Source organism: Oncorhynchus masou, chromosome 13, assembly GCF_036934945.1.
Source record: "Oncorhynchus masou masou isolate Uvic2021 chromosome 13, UVic_Omas_1.1, whole genome shotgun sequence".
Lineage (NCBI taxonomy): Eukaryota > Metazoa > Chordata > Actinopteri > Salmoniformes > Salmonidae > Oncorhynchus > Oncorhynchus masou.
In genome coordinates this window covers 23,264,613-23,286,123 of record NC_088224.1, presented here as the reverse complement: position 1 = coordinate 23,286,123, position 21,511 = coordinate 23,264,613, and the positions used below count along the sequence as shown (strand labels likewise).

The window sequence follows — 21,511 nt, the reverse complement described above, 5'->3', positions numbered from 1 at the left end:
CCACAGCTAAGGGCTGTGTCCAGGCACTCCATGTTGCGTTGTCGGCAGGTAGCCTATTGGTTAAGAGCGTTGGGTCAGGGTCACTGGTTTGAATCCCCAAGCCAACTGGGTGAAACATATGTTGATGTGCCCTTGGCCAAGGTATTTAACCCTAATTGCTCATGTAAATCACTCTGGATAACAGCATCTGCTAAATGACTAAAATGAAAGAGCAGTCCTTAGCTGTGGTATGGGCCTTATTGCTTAATGATATAAGGTTGACATAATAATTAACCTGGGAAAAGCCTGTCTGCCAGTCTCAGTATGAGGTGCATAGCTAATGGCCATGCAAAAGGTTATGGATGCATAAAAACAGTGGGCCTTCAGATAATTGCAGTACTTAACATTTGAGCTAATACATTATGTAAGTTATTGACTGGCATGTCCTAGTCCACACTACAGCAGCAACATATCAGTAGCAAAGCTTTTTCTTCCATCCTCTCATCTCCCTTTTTTCCCTCTTAACACACACGCACATCTCTCTCGCTCTCTCCCACCCCTAACCCCCCACGCAGTCTCTCCCTCCCTCTCCCTACCCCTTCCTCCATCCCCTTCTCATGCTGCAGGGTCTAGTCAGTACCAGTAAGGAGTCTCTGTGTGCTAAGTGGTTGTGATGTGTGGAATAAAAATGTTTAATACTCAACTACTGTATGTCACTCAAACATATTCATTCAAACCTTAAGACACTAACAACAGTTTGCAGTTTTCATTTGTTATAAAATACAATAACATACAGTATGAACATAGAAAAAACACTAACATGATATCTACATTGACAGTGGTTTAATCAACACAGTGTTTGATTAGATTAGGATTTAGATGAGGAATTCCTGTCCAGAATACATTAGGATATATCACAGCTAATTTCTCTAACATGTTTATAGACATACTCACTATATAATACTGAAATACTATCTAGTGTGTTGTGTAACAATGTAGGTCCATAGTGTGCTTTTACGTGATAGTAAAAATAGCCTAAATTAATTCCCATAAGATTTAAATGTGACATTTATAGATTCAGTGTTACCAGAGTGTGTCTGTATGTATGTGTCAGGCCAGCCCTGCTATCTGTGCAGCCTCAGTTTGGATCTCTCTAGCCTGCTGGCAGTACCCTAGCGAAAGCTCCCTCACCCTTCTCACTTCCTGCATAGTCTCAATCAGGTTCTCCTCCAGCCTACAGTGGTCCTGATGAGTTGGTGCCACCTCCCTGACCTGCTCCGCCATTCGCTCCCCCCGACTAAGCAGCCAGTCTATCAGCACCTGGAGCTTGGTCCCGGCAGCGACAATTGCTATGGCGCCCTGGGAAAAGCCCCTGAGCTCATCCTGAGCCAACCGGAGTAGGCGAGGCAGAGACTTCTCTCCCTCATCCACAGACCTCAGCGGAACCACAGAGAGAGAGAAGTCATACCCCTTTATCACCACGGTTACTCTGTAGCTATCCTCTGGCGAGAGAGAGAGAGAGAGAGAGCGAGAGAGAAGGAAAGATAAAACGTTATATGGCTTCATCTGTAGTAGGAGTGAGAGGTGGTAAAAAGAGGACAGGAAGAGGTATCTTTTGAAAAATTGATTTTTAGCTCAACGAAACTAACCAGGTTAAATAAAGGTTAAATAAAAGAGAGAGAAAGAAATAGAAAGGGTGTGTGTGTGTGTGTGCGTGCGTGCGTGTGTGTGTGTGTGTAACGGATGTGAAATAGCTAGCTAGTTAGCGTTTCAATCGGTGACGTCACTTGCTCTGAGACCTTGAAGTAGTGGTTCCCCTCTGCAAGGGCCGCGGCTTTTGTGGAGCGATGGGTAACAATGCTTCGTGGGTGACTGTTGTTGATGTGTGCAGAGGGTCCCTGGTTCGCGCCTGGGTATGGGCGAGGGGACGGTCTAAAGTTACACGTGTGTGTGTGTGTGTGTGTGTGTGCGTGTGTGTAACGGATGTGAAATAGCTAGCTAGTTAGCGTTTCAATCGGCGACGTCACTTGCTCTGAGACCTTGAAGTAGTGGTTCCCCTCTGCAAGGGCCGCGGCTTTTGTGGAGCGATGGGTAACAATGCTTCGTGGGTGACTGTTGTTGATGTGTGCAGAGGGTCCCTGGTTCGCGCCCGGGTATGGGCGAGGGGACGGTCTAAAGTTGTGTGTGTGCGTGTGTGTAACGGATGTGAAATAGCTAGCTAGTTAGCGTTTCAATCAGCGACGTCACTTGCTCTGAGACCTTGAAGTAGTGTTCCCATCTGCAAGGGCCGCGGCTTTTGTGGAGCGATAGGTAACAACGCTTCGTGGGTGACTGTTGTTGATGTGTGCAGAGGGTCCCTGGTTCGCGCCCGGGTATGGGCGAGGGGACGGTCTAAAGTTATGTGTGTGCGTGCGTGCTTGCGTGCGTGTGTCTCACTGTATTCCTCCTTGATCTTCCTCACACACTCGGTCAGAGTCAGGGTGCTGTCGTTGCTACAGTTGTAAGTGTGGCGAAGAGATATGATGCGTTCCTTCATGACATTATAGCTCTCATGTTGTTGGTTGAATGTCTCGGTCACATCAGTGAACCGCTGGTCCAAGTCCTTCACACCCACACGCTTCGGGACCAACTGACCACTCCGACTCACTGAAAAACACACACACACACACAGTCAATAACACACACATACACAATTGTAATATGATGGTAATATGCGTGATTGAACCTGTGGGTGCTGGTCGAGGCTGTCTGGCAGAAACTGGCTTCTCTGATTCTGGAAGCTTGGGGTGCAGTAGGGGCTGTCTCTGTAACACACAAGTTCCACTATGTGTGAATGAGGTTTAGGGCGGGTTATACTAATCCGATCAATGTCTAATACTGTAACAACATACCTATTCTATTCAGTAGTCTGTGTTTCACTCAGTTGGTAATATTGTGGCATAACACTTCCTGATGCAGAAACATGTAGGCTGTGTGTTGTCATACATGCAATGACCTATTGGCTTAACATGATGTGTTTTTAAACAAGCCTATTTGAAAGTAGCCTAATGCATGAGTGATTATAATGTGCTTGTATGTATCTTATTCCGCAAATGCCTCCCTCGGGTAAAAAAAAATGTGGTTGTAGTGTTACTGTAAGCACACCCAGACAATACATAATGTTTCTTTCCTTTTCCCATATACAGTACCTCGTCGGTGTCTTCGGATGGAAAAACACAGCGGCAGCAAAATAGCACAGACATGGCGGCTGAAATAAATGATCCCGACACCCGACAGTTAATCCCCGCAATCAATCTCTCGTTATTGTTTGTCACAGACTTTTTTCTCTCTCTCGTTATCCAGGTCAATCCATCACTGCCCCGCATTCCTGGTGACGTCATCTGTCATGGGACTTGCGGGAAAGTTTTGTAGCTGTACTACAACAGATAGGACAGGTGCACCCAACTTCTATGCCAGAACTGTACAGGTGAAATGCATAGCTATGCGTTTTAGCATTCAGTCGTGAACAACACAGACATTTGACACGTCAGCTCCGTCTTTTTCGGTAGTGCATTTCAGTGGTATAAAGTACTCAAAGAAAAATTATTTAAAGTACTACTCTCTAATCTGGCGGATTCACTAAACACAAATGCTTCGTTTGTAAATTATGTGTGAGTGTTGGATGTGGGCCCCTTGCTATCCGTCAAACTATCTGGTTTGCTTAATAATATTAGGAATTTGAAATTATTTATACTTTTACTTTTGATACTTTAGTATATTTAAAACCGGATACTTTTAGATTTGTACTTAAGAAGTATTTTACGGGGTGACTTTCACTTTTACTTTACTCGGTGACTTTCCTTTTCTATTAAGTTACCTTTACTTTGAGTCAAGTATGATAATTGAGTACTTTTTCCAACGCTGGTGCCTTTATGAAACGACAAACCGAAGGCCGCCTGTAAGAAACACACTTTTTTCCATTTAGAATGACAACAGACAAACGGAGGCGGTCTGTCAACTGACGCTAGAGGGCGATATTTGACCGCCGCTGCTACTGATTCTACCACAACAGGGAGCCGGAAGAAGTGATCAGTGCCAGAGATACTCTGGCAGTGCTAGCCGGCTAGCTAACACATAAAATCAGAACCCACTTTTCTTAACTTCTTCTGTTAGCAAACTAAACTAATATTATAGCCCAGCGGTTTACTCGCAGCTAGTCAACATCATGATTAGTGTATATACAAGCTGGACATGCCTATGTATGTAGCTAGCTGCTGAACTGCACGCAGTCTATATAGCTAGCTAAGTTAGCGTAATTACTATCTCCAAAACAAACAGGGTGTGCTGTGCAGTGGACTTTGGCAGCAGCAGAGTGGGAGTTCTAGCTACTATTGCAAGCAAGCCAGTTTATCCATACACATTATTATTGGGGAGTTTTTGAATGTCCTGTCTTATGAGGTTATTGACAACCCTAAGTTAACTAAATATACACCAAATTTAGTAGCCAGCAGCTATGGCCAGCACCAGCATGGCTTCTGCAGCTGTAACAGGAGACAAACCCTCAGGTTCGGGTTCTAAGAAGAAGAATGAAAAGAAGTTGGCTTCCAAAGAGGAGTCCAGATTCCTGTCCAGTATCATGGGCGTGATGAACAACCTAAGGAAACAGGTGTGTGCGTGCGCGCCGTGTGTGTGTCTCTTACAGTGTATGTCTAACAGTGTGTGTTTTCTGCAGGGTACCCTATGTGATGTGATCTTGGTGGTTCAGGGGAAACATATTCCTGCTCACAGAGTGGTCTTAGCTGCAGCCAGCCACTTCTTCAGCCTCATGTTTACTAGTGAGTACATTACAAACACACTCGCATGCACACTCAACCTTGTTGTATCCCTATCTCTTTCTCCCTTACCTCTAATTACCCAATGTGACACGTGTCTCTCTATCGCTCCCCCTTCATATCTGTCAATCCATATTTCTCTCTAGCCAGCATGATGGAGTCTACCAGTCACGAGGTGGAGTTGAGGAGTGCTGAGCCTGAGATCATAGAACTGTTGGTGGAGTTTGTCTACACCGCTCGGTAAGACACGCACACACTCAAATGTCCATCCATATGGGACACTTAAGACACAAAACACACCCCAAACCGTGTGTGTGTTTCAGTATCTCAGTGAACAGCAGTAATGTCCAGTCTTTGCTGGATGCAGCCAACCAGTACCAGATAGAACCTGTGAAGAAGATGTGCGTTGACTTCCTAAAAGAGCAAGTCGATGCAACCAACTGTCTGGGTAAGACATGTCTAGATTCTATACATCTATAATAGTGTCTCTCAAATTCACCTCTACACAAACACACTCCTTAACCTCTGGTCTCTCTCTAGGCATCTCTGCTCTAGCGGAGTGTTTGGACTGTCCAGAATTGAAGCTGTCAGCGGATGACTTTATCCATCAACATTTCACTGAGGTCTATAAATTGGATGAATTCCTCCAACTGAACGTCACCCAGCTCACACAGCTACTGCACCAAGACACACTCACTGTCCGGGCCGAGGACCAGGTAACATACACACACCAAGATACTTTACCATGTTGTCATTAATGTGTGTAGATCAGTGGCTCAAGTATAACATCCCCCCCCCCCCCCTATTTCTCTCTCCCTTTCTGTGTGTTTGTGTGTGTAGATCTATGAGTCTGCGGTGCGGTGGCTGAAGTATGATGTGTGTAACAGACAGAGTCACATGGTGGAGGTGTTGGGCTGTGTTCGCTTCCCTCTGGTGTCCAAAGCCTTCCTGTCTAAGACTGTCCAGGCTGAACCCCTCATACAGGACAACCCAGAGTGTCTCAAGATGGTCATCAGTAAGTACACACAGCTGTATATGGGTCTTACTATAAACTGGGGTACCAGTGAGGAGTTTCTACACTGGACAACTTGTTACAGCTTTTGATAAGTCATTGATAATAATCTGCAAACCATTTTCATGTCATTTCATTATGATATAGGTGGGATCATAGCTATGGTTGGTGCCTTGAAGGATTTGTCCGAAATCATGTGACATAAAACATTACTTTTCTGTCCTTGCATTTATGGCAATGTAAGTTGTCTTTATATCATATATTAAGCATTAATCAGTTAAATTAGACATTGAACTTGAACCCTGTAAGAATCCTGGATCTACAGTGAGGGGGAAAAGTACTTGATCCCCTGCTGATTTGGTACGTTTGCCCACTGACAAAGAAATTAATTTTAATGGTAGGTTTATGTGAACAATGAGAGACTGAATAACAACAAAAAAATCCAGAAAAACGCATGTCAAAAATGTTATAAATTGTTTTGCATTTTAATGAGGGAAATAAGTATTTGACCCCCTCTCAATCAGAATGATTTCTGGCTCCCAGGTGTCTTTTATAAAGTAACGAGCTGAGATTAGGAGCACACTCTTAAAGGGAGTGCTCCTAATCTCAGCTTGTTACCTGTATGAAAGACACCTGTTCACAGAAACAATCAATCGATCAATCAGATTCCAAACTCTCCACCATGGCCAAGACCAAAGAACTCTCCAAGGATGTCAGGGACAAGATTGTAGACCTACACAAGGCTGGAATGGGCTACAAGACCATCGCCAAGCAGCTTGGTGAGAAGGTGACAACAGTTGGTGCGAATATTCGCAAATGGAAGAAACACAAAAGAACTGTCAATCTTCCTTGGCCTGGGGCTCCATGCAAGATCTCACCTCGTGGAGTTGCAATGATCATGAGAACGGTGAGGAATCAGCCCAGAACTATACAGGAGGATCTTGTCAATGATCTCAAGGCAGCTGGGACAAAGTCACCAAGAAAACAATTGGTAACACACTACGCCATGAAGGACTGAAATCCTGCAGCGCACGCAAGGTCCCCCTGCTCAAGAAAGCACATATACATGCCCGTCTGAAGTTTGCCAATGAACATCTGAATGATTCAGAGGACTGGGTGAAAGTGTTGTGGTCAGATGAGACCAAAATGGAGCTCTTTGGCATCAAATCAACTCGCTGTGTTTGGAGGAGGAGGAATGCTGCCTATGACCCCAAGAACACCATCCCCACCGACAAACATGAAGGTGGAAACATTATGCTTTGGGGGTGTTTTTCTGCTAAGGAGACAAGAAAACTTCACCGCATCAAAGGGACGATGGACGATGGTGAGAACCTCCTTCCCTCAGCCAGGGCATTGAAAATGGGTTGTGGATGGGTATTCCAGCATGACAATGACCCAAAACACATGGCCAAGGCAACATAGGAGTGGCTCAAGAAGAAGCACATTAAGGTCCTGGAGTGGCCTAGCCAGTCTCCAGACCTTAATCCCATAGAAAATCTGTGGAGGGAGCTGAAGGTTCGAGTGGCCAAACGTCACCCTCAAAACCTTAATGACTTGGAGAAGATCTGCAAAGAGGAGTGGGACAAAATCCCTCCTGAGATGTGTGCAAACCTGGTGGCTAACTACAAGAAACGTCTGACCTCTGTGATTGCCAACAAGGGTTTTGCCACCAAGTACTAAGTCATGTTTTGCAGAGGGGTCAAATAGTTATTTCCCTCATTTAAAATGCAAATCAATTTATAACATTTTTAACATGCGTTTTTCTGGATTTTTGTTGTTGTTGTTCTGTCTCTCACTGTTCAAATAAACCTACCATTAAAATTATAGAAAATTATAGCTTCAGTTGAAGGGCGGTTATTATGATGATAACATCTCATGTTGGCTTCAACTTGGCTTTCCATACAAATCCTTCCTGCTTTTTGGTCACTTTCTCATGATAACAGCGATGGTGAGATTAATGCTACTGCTATCCATGGCTTTATTATATGTGCCTGCGTCAGCCACATGGGCTACAGAAACATCTATTTCGTCAGGCAATGTCCACATTATTCTCACATATATTAGAATGTAATAATCATTTGAATATCATGGCCTAAAAAATGCATTATTCTTAGTGACAAGGGCCTACTTTTCTTTTACACTTGTTGCATGCTTTTTGGGGAGGGGGTCTATGTAAGGCCCAATACTGTATGTGCAGTTATATAAATTATACAATTGTATAACATTGAGGTCCTTGAAAATTACAATTAAGTTCCTGAAAAAGTCCCCAGAAGTCCTTGAATTTGACTTGCAAATGTCTGTATGAACCCTGCTTAAAGATGTGGTCCTCGGCCTAAGGGAGAAGTATAATGGGAGTTATGGGACAAATTGCATATGTGGAACTGCATTTAAACTCATATTTTGTTGTTTCAAACCATTTTGACATGTGGATCCCAATGTCACACATTGGCCCCATTATTTATGTGGGTGTGTGTAACCTCTTTTGTGTATCTAGGTGGGATGCGGTACCACCTGTTGTGCCCAGAGGATCGTGAGGATTTGGGAGAGAACAGTCACCCGCGACGTAAGAAACACGACTACAGGATTGCTCTGTTTGGAGGCTCGCAACCACAGTCCTGCAGATACTTCAACCCTAAGGTACACAAACACACCTTTGTAATCCTACATGTGCTTCAACGCAAAGAACATTATGTCACTTAGATAAGGCCTGTCTGTAGTCCATCTGCTCTCAGTATGTGGGGATGTTAATCAAACGGCCGAATCATTTCACGTACGGGCCGTGTGTGTCCAGGACTACAGCTGGTCAGACATTCGTTGTCCGTTTGAGAAGCGTCGTGATGCCACGGCGGTGTTCTGGGATAATGTTGTTTACATCCTGGGAGGATCTCAGCTGTTCCCCATCAAGAGGATGGACTGTTACAACGTACTGAAGGACAGCTGGTACTCCAAACTAGGTACTGGAAAGTGTGTGTGTGTGTTGTATAAGTGACTGAAATGGGAGTAGTGTGACTCGTGTTGCAACATAGAAAAATGTGTGTGTGTTTGGGCTGGGTGATATATTGTGAAAACCAGAATGCCCCAGTATGGATATAATACCATCTATAAAGGTATTTTGATACAGTGCTAAATAAATGAAAAGTTCTACAAATTGGACTACTTCACTGTCAGTTTTGTCCTAGTTTGGTTGTGCATAAAACCATCAGAATGAAGAAAGCCCATTAAAACCACTTGGAATACATTTTTTGCCATTCTAGGGTCATTCCCTATTCATAAAACATTTAGTATTCGGTGTCTTGTAATACCATTAAATACTCACTCCCATGTGGTCTAAAATGAGAAAAAGTGTTTGTTCTTACATTTTCTCTTCTGTAAACCAGGCCCCCCTACACCACGGGACAGTCTGGCTGCTTGCGCCTCTCAGGGCAAGATCTACACCTCTGGAGGGTCGGAAGTAGGTGAGTTTCACACACACCGGAGAACAGGGAAGTATTGTGCTGATGGCTTATCTATATTAGTATTGTAGCGTACCTTTGTATCTCCTTTGTATTGAAGTGTTTGTGCTCCTTTCTGTGTGTGTCTGTCCGTCTCTCCCTCCAGGCAGCTCAGCGTTGAACCTGTTTGAGTGTTATGACACGAGGTGTGAGTCATGGCAGACCAAAGCCAGTATGTTGATGCCTCGCTGTAGCCACGGCAGCGTGGAGGCCAATGGGCTCATCTACGTCTGTGGTGGGTCCCTAGGCAACAACGTCTCTGGGAGGGTCCTCAGCAACTGTGAGGTCTATGACTCCGTTAAGGAGGAGTAAGTCTAATCACACATACTATGGCAGCCCCCCGCACCTCTCTGATTCAGAGGGGTTGGGTTGAATGTAGAAGACACATTTCAGTTGAAGGCATTCAGTTGTACAACTGACTAGGTATCCTCCTTTCCCTTTCGTACGTACTCGCTCACATACACACACACCATACTCCTCTAGAAGGTAATAACTATTTAATAAATGTGTGTATCTTGTGTGTGTTTTTAGATGGAGGGAGCTGAGTGGGATGAGGGAAGCCAGGAAGAACCACGGTCTGGTGTTTGTCAACAACAGAATCTATGCTGTGGGAGGAATGAACGGACTGGGTATGACACACACACACACACACACTCTGTTGGGTATATTTGGGGTATATTTATATGTGTGAGTGTATAGGTGGGCTGGACTCGGTGGAGTACTATGACATCGGCAGGAATGAGTGGCACGTTGCCGCGGCGATGCCGTGGCGTGGGATGAACGTGAGGTGTGCTGCAGTCAGCGGAGTGATTTACGTACTGGCAGGTTTCCAGGGGGTCGGACGACTTGGACACATCCTGGAGTACCACACTGACACTGACAGGTACACACACACACACACGTGTATGATTTCCTGTGTGTGTTTTATCTTACTCCTTCGTGTGTGTGTGTGTGTAGGTGGGTGACGTGCAGTAAGGTGAGGGCGTTCCCCGTCACCAGCTGTCTGATCTGTGTGGTGGACACCTGTGGGGCCAAGGAAGAGGAGACTGAGTCAACACACACAGTACCCCCATCATCATCCACAGCATAACACAGGGTCTTTAAAATGTTTTATCTGTTGTGCTTTTATTTGGAGGACGAGAGCTGGTCAGTGTGGTATGAAACTGCTGTAGTGGAATCATGTTGAAGCTTCACATTGACAGAAATCATAGAGAACACACTCTTTGAGGCGAGGTGCTGACTAGCAGAACATAGAACTGGGAAAATACTAACATGAAAGTCACTCAGTGATGATTGTCTTCAGACAGAAGCTCATTGTTAAAGCTACAGATGAACGACTGATCTAAGAGCTCTCAGCTGATACACTTAGTCTCAACTAAACATGTTTTTATCAGACCAGGGTCATGTACTTTTAAGTACTTGAAAGTAGATAGCACTTTTGGAACTAATCCATTGGTTGTATTTTACCGTGTAAATGAAATCAAGTGCAGCTCAAGAATTTGAAAATATGATTCTATACTATGTATTTTATGCTATTGTGTGTATTTAATTGTACTGTTTTATATTGTACTGCAATGAAATGTAATGTCTGAGGTTATATAAGAAACATTAGCATTTTTACTACTGTATGTATGTGATGACTGTTACATGAAATTGATAATAAACAAAGCTGGAACTGAACATGTTTTTATTTGGTTACTAATAGTTAGGTTGCTATGTGGACATTGAGACTAATGATAAGAACAATATGCACATCATTGAGTTTACACATTTAATTAAAAACAGTTTAAAGGCTCAATGTTTTGTGTAGACTCATATGCTGACAAGGTGACATCAGCTGCTTGTCAAGATGACATTAGCTGCTGTAAAGGCCTCATGAAGGCCATATGTATATGTCCTAATTAAAAGGAAGAGTTTCATCAGAAATATAATTGTTAATCATTTAGAATCGTCATTGAAACGCAGCATTCCCTGAGTGGGTTTAAATCATATGGATTAATGCTTCCTAAAATAGTGTCCCACAGGCCATCTCTTTCTTTTCATCCCACTCCTCTAAGCTGTGAAAAGAGGAACAACGTTTATTTGAGCACCACGTTGACTAGAAAGAACCTACAGTCTCCTCACTCTCACTCTTCATCCTCTTCCTCCGTCATCAGCAGAGCAAACCTGTTGTTGATCTCCTGGGAGGAAGGGGCTCCTCCTTTTGCTCCTCCTCTCCCCCTCTTCCTCCTCCCTGATGATGAGGGTAGTGTATTTAGCATGCAGTCCTCCAGAGCAGCCAGTAAGGAGCGGTAGATATGCCCAGAGAGAGGAGCTGCAGCCAGAACAGATTCAGGAGAACAACCCCCTCTCAGACGGCCAACCAAACCATGGACCAGACTACCACTGAATAACCTGGGGGACAGAGGGACAGTATGGTTCAAACGGGTAGGGGCAGTTTGTGTGTGTGTGTGCTTGCATTACCTACCATGCTGTGTCTGGTTCAGGCAGGGGCAGACACAGTAGCTGGTTCAGACTGAGTACACTCCACAGGCAGGCCTGCCATTGGCTGAGGGAATGAGCCACGCCCACATCGAAACTCCGCCTGTCTCCTGGCTGTAGGCGAAGCTTCATCCACAGGTTCCGTTCTGTTGCTGAGTTAGAGCGAGAACTGGTTTAGTGCGTATGTTGGTGTACAAAAGACAAGACTGTACAACCAAATATTTGGGCACTTTGCAATGTGATGTTTTTTTGTGTTTGTGTGTGTGTTTGTGCACACGTTTATGCGCGTGCCTGTGTGTTTGCATGTGTGTACACTGCCCCTACCTGTGTTCTGGTTCTGTCCAGGATGAGTGTTCCGGGCCATCTCTCCATGGACCATGCCCAGCAGCAGAGCCTGTACCTGGGGTAGAGAGGGAAAAGGTCTGGCCTCTCTCCTCCAGAACCCAGTCACTCCAAGGGCCAGCCTAAGGTGAGGAGGTAGGGGGGACAGAGAAGACTCCTTCACCCCCAGAACATCATACAGCACTCCCAGCCGAACTGACACAGGAGCCTATAGAGAGAGGGAGGGAGAGAGAGGGAGGGGTGGGGATTAGTATAATCAAAAGGAAGATGACACTATGGACAAAAAAGTAACAATCTTGGAAAAAATGTAGACTGAGTGTGTTGTTATGGTTACCAGGCATGGTGTGTTGATATTGTTACCTGCCAGTGTGGTGCTATGATTACCTGGCAGAGTGTCTCAAGGTGTAGAATGGTTCCAGGGGTCCGTGGCTCCACCTGGCACTTCCTCAGGTTCAGATTGTGTCTGTCGTACTCCTCCACAAACACACTCATACCTCTGTCACTCTCCACAGCGCTCGGGGCAATGTTCTCACCCTGACCACTGCCTGAGGAAGGCTCTGCACCCCCCTGATCCACTCCCTGTTTCTGACCTCTGCCCCTTCCCCTCCTCCCCCACTGCCTTCCTCCCCTCCCCCTTTCTCCCTGTCCCGCTACCTTGGTCTCCTGTCCACCTTGTCTCTGGACCCTGTGACACTCTCCCCACCCCGTCTCTCCCCTCTCCCCCTGCTCCTGATTGGCCAGTAGGATCCCGTAGAGGGCCTGTCGTATGGCCGTGGCACTGCTGTGGCTGCTGGGTAGTCGGCTGTTCTCCACCTGAGGGATGAGCAGCACCCTCCTGAGCTCCAGGACATCCAGCACCAGGGGGGCCATCGCCCCGCTCCCTGCGGCCCAGCACAGCCACTCTGGCAACGGGCAGGGAGTAGCGGTCCACAGCCCCTCTGGCGACCTGGATGAGCCTCCAGAGAACCAGGTAGAGAGACGGCTCTGAGGAGTCAGATGGTACTCTTGCATGCCTGACCAGAGCACAGAACACAGGCCGGACTTCTCTCCTCCACTCCCTGCTCTTCCCCTTCCTCCTCTCCCTCCTCCTCCTCCTGTCAGTCTCCCCACCTCCTCCAGAGCCTCCTCAGGTCCAGGGAAGGAGGAGAGCCAGAGAAGGAGGCCCTCTATATGGGATGGGCTCCCTCCACCCCTGCCTCCCCTCTTCCCTCCCGTGGTTAGCTGAGGGAGGAGTGTGTGTATGTGTTTGTAGGTTTGTTTTGTGGTGTAGTCATTCCCTGCCAGGACAGCACACAGCGGCAGAAGTTCCCGGTTCATTCCCTTGAAGTGCTGGCACATCCCACTGACCGTGTAGCGTCTGGCTGGGATGTAGTGATGTGGAGGGGAACCGCTAACACTGGCCCATTGGAAGAACCGGAACGGAATATAACCACCTGGAAATAGAGGCGGTAGAAAGGGATGAGAGAGAGGAGGGGGAAGGGTAAGATAAAAACTGTAAGGAGACATCACTTCATGGTCTGGCTCCACCCACCTGGCAAGTCAAAGATGTAAAAGTCGCTGTCATTGGTCAGAACTGGACAACCCCACTGATTGGCCAGGCAGGCAATCTCCCAGTCTGCCTCGGTGGGACACTGGACCAACGGGACACCTCGCTGGGAGAGGACCTGAGGGAGGGACAGAAAAAAAAGACTGATGTGAAAAAGGAGAAGAGTGGTGTGTATGAGTTCACCTGTATTTTGTACGTGTGTATGTCTCTGGGTCCGTCTGTGTGTGTCTGTACCTGGATGAAGACGTGTCTTGTGAGGAGTGGGAGGACAGAGCCGTGTCGGCCCCGGGACAGAGACTCAGCCTCTTGGATCTTACTCTGCAGCCGCTGTCTCAGGGTGGACAGCTTCTTATCACTGGGGTCCATGCCTGACACACACACACACACCAGGGTTTCCGTTAGGATAATGTGGCGCTGGACAACGTGACCGGGAAGATTCAAATTTTCGGGCCATTTGAGAAATCTATCGGACCCATTTGCATTGCGTGCATAAGGAGCGTCCAACCACGGTGCTCAGAATGACAGAAATCCCATTTAGATTATGGTAATGCAGCTTAACAGAACATGCAACTCACGTAATGAAGCAGACAATAAAACGTCATTTTAAAACATTTGCCAATATGCAATTCACAGGAAAACACCATCCTAAACAGCGCACCTGGGAAAACACCATTCTAAACAGCGCACCTGGGAAAACACCATTCTAAAATAGCGCACCTGGGAAAACACCATTCTAAAATAGAGCACCTGGGAAAACACCATTCTAAAACAGAGCACCTGGAAAAACACTATTCTAAACAGAGCACCTGGGAAAACACCATTCTAAAACAGAGCACCTGGGAAAACACCATTCTAAAACAGAGCACCTGGGATAACACTATTCTAAACAGCACACCTGGGAAAACACCATCCTAAAACAGCACACCTGGGAAAACACCATTCTAAACAGAACACCTGAGAAAACACCATTCTAAAACAGCACACCTGGGAAAACACCATTCTAAACAGAACACCTGAGAAAACACCATTCTAAACAGAGCACCTGGGATAACACCATTCTAAACAGCACACCTGGGAAAACACCATTCTAAAACAGCACACCTGGGAAAACACCATTCTAAACAGCACACCTGGGAAAACACCATCCTAAAACAGCACACCTGGGAAAACACCATTCTAAACAGAACACCTGAGAAAACACCATTCTAAACAGAGCACCTGGGATAACACCATTCTAAACAGCACACCTGGGAAAACACCATTCTAAAACAGCACACCTGATAGCGGTTATAAAGAGGGAGAATTTAAAGATGCAACAACTAATGGGTTGACTAGGATTGTGCGGAAAGGAAGTTCATATAAAAACCATTAGAACAGGAGTGAAATTGCATAGCGGTGGATCGAATAGGAAAGTAAATGGAAATACATGTGCCAAATTGCTCCTATAATTGCTCCTGTCTGTACAGAAATAAATAAACTAATTCAAAATACTTCACCAGAAAGTATTATTTAGCCACAGAGGAAACAAGGATTATTAGCTTATTTAAAAAAAATAGCTAGCTGTGGATTGTTTTAAATCATAAACTCGTAGGCATATGCCTATTTGCGAAGTCCGCAACTTGGGCAGCACACGTGGGAATAGGCCAAGCTGGTTATTGAGTTGCGGGTGTCAGTGAAAAACATCTAAAATATGTGTGGAGATAATGTGTCTTGAGTTTAATTTAAAATGTTGAGACATGAAGAAGGGGAGGGATGTGCGGCGAAGATACTGTATAGTGCAGACCCTCTCTTGCGCATTCATTGTTTCATTGTGTGAATTGTTTGCACTTTGATTATATTTATTTTTTTATCAATTCCCCATTACATATGTCACAAGTAGTTAATTCCCGTCATTTGGTTACATCAATTTCTGTTAATGCATGTATTAATTACAGTTTTCACCGTTCTCATGCGTGGAGTAGAAAGGTTGTTTGCAGAGTTCACAACCTGGTACACTTGCGAGAAACAGGTTTGGGTTTATTTCATAACCATCATTTACGAGATTTATATATGTTTTCATTGTCTTGTTTGGAGTGCTCCATGTGAGAAATGACCATGTGTCTAGTTTCTCTGTTCTGATAATGTTCCTCACAGTAAGCTATTTCAAAAATATTTCCAACAATCTACCGCTCGATAATCACCAGTTATAGGCTACTGCTGCATTGGCCTATACGCTATGAGTTCCATACGCTCATTTCTTTAGCCGCCAATGGATCACGGCGTATCAATGTGTCCGTATGGCAGAGGCTGGTGATCTCTCATTAGTTGACTTAACTTTTAGAATTTTAATTAGATGTTTATGATTAACCATTTGATAATGATTTTGAGAAATGAAAACTTTATTATTGAAATGAAACGGTTCCACAAAAATGTGCATATGAAAATCCTAACTGGCACGCAGAACGGTGGAAATGGTAGGATAAATTGACATCTTCCCCAAACTTGAAACTCACGCGCCATTCATAAAATAATTGCCTCCACGTTTCCATGGTCAGATTTTGCCTATAGGCTACATTGAAGCAATGTAAGACATGTCTCAATATGTAATAAAACATTCAGGTTTCAAACAATTAAGTATGTTTTCAATATGCATACTGCCTCCAGCTCACATTGTAAAGTGGTTGGTGACCCACTGATAGCCTGTTGCCTGCACTTGAATGGTGAATGGGTGGCGCACTTCAATTATCAGTTGAGAAATAAAAAAGCTATTTTTAATTTAGAACCAAAACTAATTTTAACACGAGATTACATTTAGAATTGTTGCGCATTGAATGGGTTTATAAAAGCACGTTTTACTCCAGCACCAACCAGCTGTGAATCTGCAGGAGAAATCCCTATCAAAATAGGCTCTAAATGATAGTTGTGTTGAATAAAGAAGATATTAGATGACTAACAAAAATACACAAAGGCCAATTTAATTCCACTAAATTATGCAAAGTAACCTATAGACCGATAAGCATGACGGTCAAATGTATTTACATTAATTAATAAAAAAGCGTTATTTTGCAATGGGATTCGTTTTTCTCCCGGTCTTTTTGCCCGGCAACAGTTTTATTGCGGCCAAAAGCCGGCTAACATAAACCCTGACACACACATCATCATCATCATCATCATTGACGGTCACTGGAATCGATCATAATTTTTCTCCTAGTGGATTTTATTTAAGGGGCTTCAGAAGTTACTGAAGAGGCCGATTCGTGAGCCACAGATCCTGTTGCACACACACCAGACACACACAAACACCTCCTCCTCCTTACCGCCATCCAGCACCACATAAGGCTGTATATTGCAGGCCTCCAGTGCAGAGATGAAGGTAGACAGTAGGGCAGCAAAGGCATCGTAGTCCCCTCCGTGTGCCTGATCCAGTCCATGGTTTAGATAGAGCCTGAAGAACAGACTACAGCCATCTATCACAAGTCTGCTGTCTCTGAACCTGACGTCCTGGAACAAGCCCCTGTTACCCTCCACATAGCTGGTCAGACCATGGACACCCATCACATCACATCATATATAGACTGCCCTGGAGGGAAAGAGTGAGGGGGAAAGAAAGAGAGGGAAGGTGTGTTGCGAAAGATAGGGGGTGTGGAGAGAGAGATAACGGTTCTTACAACCAATTTTACACGCAAGTATACAGAGTTACAACAAAGGGATTAAAGTATAAACTGTGTACTCTTGTCTACACTACACATTATTGCTATTCTGGAGAATGTGTTCATCTTGATCTTGTTTAGGGGCTGACTGTGGTCGGGGAAAAACATATTTCCTTGAAAACATTAACGTGACGAGGCGCAGACCTTACAAAGCCTATTGTATTAACGTGAAATATAAAACGACACATATATATATATGAACTACATTAGATATAATCCAGACGTTGCTGTGCATATTGTATTAACGTGAAATATAAAATGAGACAGATAAATATGCACGTTAATTGTCATAAAACTCACCCGTTTCACTTCAAAACAACCTCCCCTATCGACATGACAAGTTTACTTCCTGCTACGTCAAAACACGCGCGACAGGAACCATGGGAGATTGAGTTTCAAAATGTATTTTTGTTTAACTAAGCCATTTAAGAACAAGTTCATATTTGCAATGACAGCCTACCCCTAGCCAAACCCTAACGACGCTGGGCCAAGAGTGCACCGCACCTATGGGACTCCCAATCATAGGTTTTGATACAGCTTGGAGTAAAACCAGGGTCTGTAGTGACACCTCCAGCACTGAGATGCAGTGCCTTAGACCGCTGCTCCACTCGGGAGGCCCTAAATCCACTTGCTACATTCATTGTATAAAAAAACAAACCATTGCAAAATAAAATATAATTGTATTACTCTCACTGAAGATTTTATGTAAAAGAGTTGTCTCCTTGCAATGCATCAGTTCACTGTTCAGCTGGCCTTAGGGTGACCACATTTAAAATACCCAAATGTAGGACAACAGGATGATTTTGCGAGTCATTCGCAAGACAATGTAGTCTACATTAATATATTTTGTGTTGAGCACAGTCATTGCTGTTGAGAGAGCACTGCAGCAGACAGACGGCAGCTGAGTATACTTTAGCCAACACAGAAAGGGAGAGAAACTGAGAAATAGTCCTAATCATTCAAATAGTTTCGGGAGAGAGGATTGAAAGATGTGCTTTCTTTCTAGGTAGGCTATATAGCTAGCTCATCCGTCTTCCGGGGGAAGATCAAAGTGGCTATGTCTGGGACGGTTCAAACAGGACCATAGATACACCATGTCAGTGGCGGCTGCTGTGGAGAGGACGGCTCATAATAATGACTGGAACAGAGTGAATGGAATGACATCAAACACATGGAAACCATGTGTTTTATGTATTTGATACCATTCCACCGATTCCGCTCCAGACATTACCATGAGCCCGTCCTCCCCAATTAAGGTGCCACCAAGCACATGTGCAACGTTCATACAACAAGGTATACTTTACATCAATAAATGTTAAAAAGCAATGAGCCTGATGCAACAGATCAGAATGCTTAAAATGTTGAAAAACGATTATTTCTTCACATTATAAGCGCAGCAATGTACACATGGCAGTAGGCTATGCTCGAATGTTCCTAAATACAATTAGGGGGAACACACCATTCGAAAAAGTGCACCACATGTGAGAGTGGTTTCATGTAACAGAGGTGAAACTATCCCTTAGAAATTTAGAGAGGGTAAATCTACAGATGCAATAAACAACACCAGGATTGTGAATGCTGACTGTCTCCACTCAGATTGCAAGGTGGGTGACGTATGAGGTGCCCAGCTGCAACCTGGTATCAGAGCATTTCGTATTATTATTTCTGTAAATCAGGGGACTTTTCGTATGATATGTATTACTTTGTGGATATTCAGCACCCATTTCGTATGATATGTTATTAGGAATTTGCAAAATGATGTGTTATGAATTCTAGCTAGGTGGTTAACATTAGCAAGCTGGCTAAAGGAAAGGGGGATACCTAGTCAGTTGTACAACTGAATGCCTTCAACTTAAATGTATCTTCCGCATTTAACCCAACCCCTCTGAATCAGAGAGGTGTGGGGGGCTGCCACGTCTTCGACGCCCAGGGGAACTAACGTTAGCTACACTAGGGGTTGGGGTTAAGGTTAGGGTTAAGTTTTGGAGTTAGGTTAAAGGGTTAAGGTTAGGGTTAGTAGAGGGTTAGCTAACATGCTAAGTAGTTGAAAAGTTGCTAATATGTTAAAGTTGTCCTTGATGTGATTCAAACTAACAACCTTACGGTTGCTAGATGTTTGTGCTATTCGCCCACCCATCCACCTTGACCTTAGTTTTTGCCTTAAGTAAACATCTGTCTTATGTAACCATAACAAACATAATATCACACTAATTTGAGTCACTGATTTACTTTTACTATGTTACGTCTAGTATATGAGACCAGGCTGCAAATATACATAGCTTATATAGCCTAAAAGCCCATTTATGCTTGATCCAAAAATGTGGTTGGGGGCTCAAAATGGACGGTGTGACGCAATTGCGGAGCCTCCGGCAGCTTGCAGAGGCCAAATTGAGCTCTTTACCTCTGTGCCATGCACCTCCCAAATTGTGTAGCAATGTTGAGGGCTCTGTGTAGCTCAGTATTGACATGATTGGTTGACTGTAGGTGAGGGTGGGAGATCTTGTATAAACACAATCACTTCCTTGAGAACAACTCTGCACTGCGAAGTGCAAGAGGTATGAATGCCCTGACTTCTGCAGAGGCCATATCACCGTAAATGCTGCATGGCCAATGCAGACATCTGTGCCTTTTCGAGACAATTCATGCTTGAATCTGAAATGTGGTTGGAGGCGCCACGTGGATGGTATGACGCAATTACGGGACCTCCAGAGGCACTCAGAGGCCAAATTGAGCTCCATACTGCATCGCAATGCACCTCTCAAATGTTTTAACAATGTGGAGGGCTCTGTTGAGCTCTGCATTGACATGATTGGTTGATGGTAGGTGAGGGCGGGAGGTCCTGTATAAACACAAACGCACTTCCTTCACAACAGCTCTGCACTGCTCTGTGAAGTGCAAGAGGTATGAATGCCCTGACTTCTGTAAAGGCCATATCACCGTAAATGCTGCACAGCCAAGGCAGATGTCAGATTACCAAGCAGCGCCTTTAACCCAGACTACAATTTTACATGTAGGCAAATTATTTATGTAGGCTCCATTTAGGCAAAATAGGTTTAAATATACGATTTAAATGTTGGCATTTTAGAGGCTATTTATTTATTTATTTTTACATGTGAATTTCTGGCTCAGACAGCCCAATTTATCCATTTCAGTTATAGTCTACTCTTATTAGCCTTTTAAATGTGTGAATGACCTAGGTCCAGGAATAGACCCATGTTGCCATATGAAAATATATTGTAATGAAACAGCAGGGAGCAGGTCTCTAACCCTATATTTGAATTTGGGATGGTTCATCTTCAGTTTGGGACAATTTAAATTACACTTCTGGATGGTGATGAAAAAAGTTCGTCTTGAGCCGTATATGTAGCAGGTTAGCTGGCATTGGCCAGAAAGTTGAAGTCACACTGGAGCTTGGGCTGGAGCTGTCCAGGGCGCCATTCTGGCACCTCCAATTTTTGGGGAATTGGAGGAGAGAGATTTCATCAGCAGGTAGCCTATAAAATAATGATAGACTAACTAAATAGCTAATTCAAAACATAATAAGCCATGCTACAACTATCTCGCTAGTTATCGTTTTAGCTATAGGACTAAGCATTATTGTAATTGACTCGTTGTCGCCTTTCCACTGGCACTGTTGAGAAATACATCGGACACGTTATTTGAAAGCTGGGATTCCCCTCTATTAAAAACAGTAGGCTATGTAATTCACACATAAAACATTTAAAAAATTGTCCAATCGACAAATAGCTTCCATGGTGTGCATATATATCTCCCGTAAAGCATTAATATTTTAGCCTTATAAGGTTATAGATAAACATGTCTTAGTTAGCTACCTTGCTTTGAATTAATTACTTTGAATTTAACCTTTATTTAACTGAAGTAGTCTACCTTATCCATTTTATCCCTGATTCATTGAATGAGGGAATAATTATATAAAGACATGAAAGTATTTGGTTGTAATGTTGATATTTTATATTAAGGGTGACCAACCATCCTCTATGAGAGCTACTGGATGTGCAGGCTTTTGTTCGAGCCCACACTAATACACCACATTGTAGCCCAAACATCAGCTGCTCAACATGACCTTGATAGGCAGACCTGGGTGTGTTTCAGGGCTGAATCAAAAGCTGGCACACCCAGTAGCTCTCCAGATGGAGGGT

At 44.3% G+C, this 21,511-nt stretch overlaps 3 protein-coding genes across 7 annotated transcripts; 1 reads left to right on the top strand and 2 right to left on the bottom strand.

Annotated features, from left to right (window-relative positions):
• Positions 1–647: 647 nt before the first annotated feature.
• On the bottom strand, positions 648–3,359 carry si:ch73-345f18.3 (uncharacterized). Its single transcript, XM_064983209.1, has 4 exons — positions 3,168–3,359; positions 2,705–2,783; positions 2,416–2,625; positions 648–1,481 (listed from the first exon to the last, which is right to left on the bottom strand). The coding sequence occupies exons 1-4, from the start codon at positions 3,357–3,359 to the stop codon at positions 1,090–1,092; spliced, it is 873 nt and encodes a 290-aa protein (XP_064839281.1). The 3' UTR covers positions 648–1,089.
• On the top strand, positions 3,343–10,973 carry klhl7 (kelch-like family member 7). Of its 4 annotated transcripts, none has more exons than XM_064983207.1 (13): positions 3,343–3,445; positions 4,691–4,793; positions 4,937–5,030; positions 5,114–5,238; positions 5,331–5,506; positions 5,631–5,805; positions 8,297–8,439; positions 8,594–8,756; positions 9,180–9,257; positions 9,400–9,601; positions 9,825–9,922; positions 9,993–10,176; positions 10,251–10,973. In XM_064983207.1, exons 1-13 carry the CDS (start codon positions 3,365–3,367, stop codon positions 10,381–10,383), a joined length of 1,755 nt encoding a protein of 584 aa, XP_064839279.1. In that variant the 5' UTR covers positions 3,343–3,364; the 3' UTR covers positions 10,384–10,973. The 4 variants fall into 4 exon arrangements, with proteins under 4 accessions (XP_064839279.1, XP_064839277.1, XP_064839278.1 ...); XM_064983206.1 differs by lacking the exon at positions 3,343–3,445 and adding an exon at positions 4,036–4,624; XM_064983205.1 differs by lacking the exon at positions 3,343–3,445 and having other exon boundaries at positions 4,035–4,793.
• Positions 10,964–17,701, bottom strand: aste1b (asteroid homolog 1b). 2 transcript variants are annotated; one of them, XM_064983203.1, is made up of 8 exons: positions 17,652–17,701; positions 16,959–17,221; positions 13,897–14,030; positions 13,648–13,780; positions 12,501–13,549; positions 12,099–12,324; positions 11,761–11,926; positions 10,964–11,687 (listed from the first exon to the last, which is right to left on the bottom strand). In XM_064983203.1, exons 2-8 carry the CDS (start codon positions 17,194–17,196, stop codon positions 11,420–11,422), a joined length of 2,214 nt encoding a protein of 737 aa, XP_064839275.1. In that variant the 5' UTR covers positions 17,197–17,221; positions 17,652–17,701; the 3' UTR covers positions 10,964–11,419. The 2 variants fall into 2 exon arrangements, with proteins under 2 accessions (XP_064839275.1, XP_064839276.1); XM_064983204.1 differs by having other exon boundaries at positions 16,959–17,216; positions 17,652–17,683.
• Positions 17,702–21,511: the final 3,810 nt, after the last annotated feature.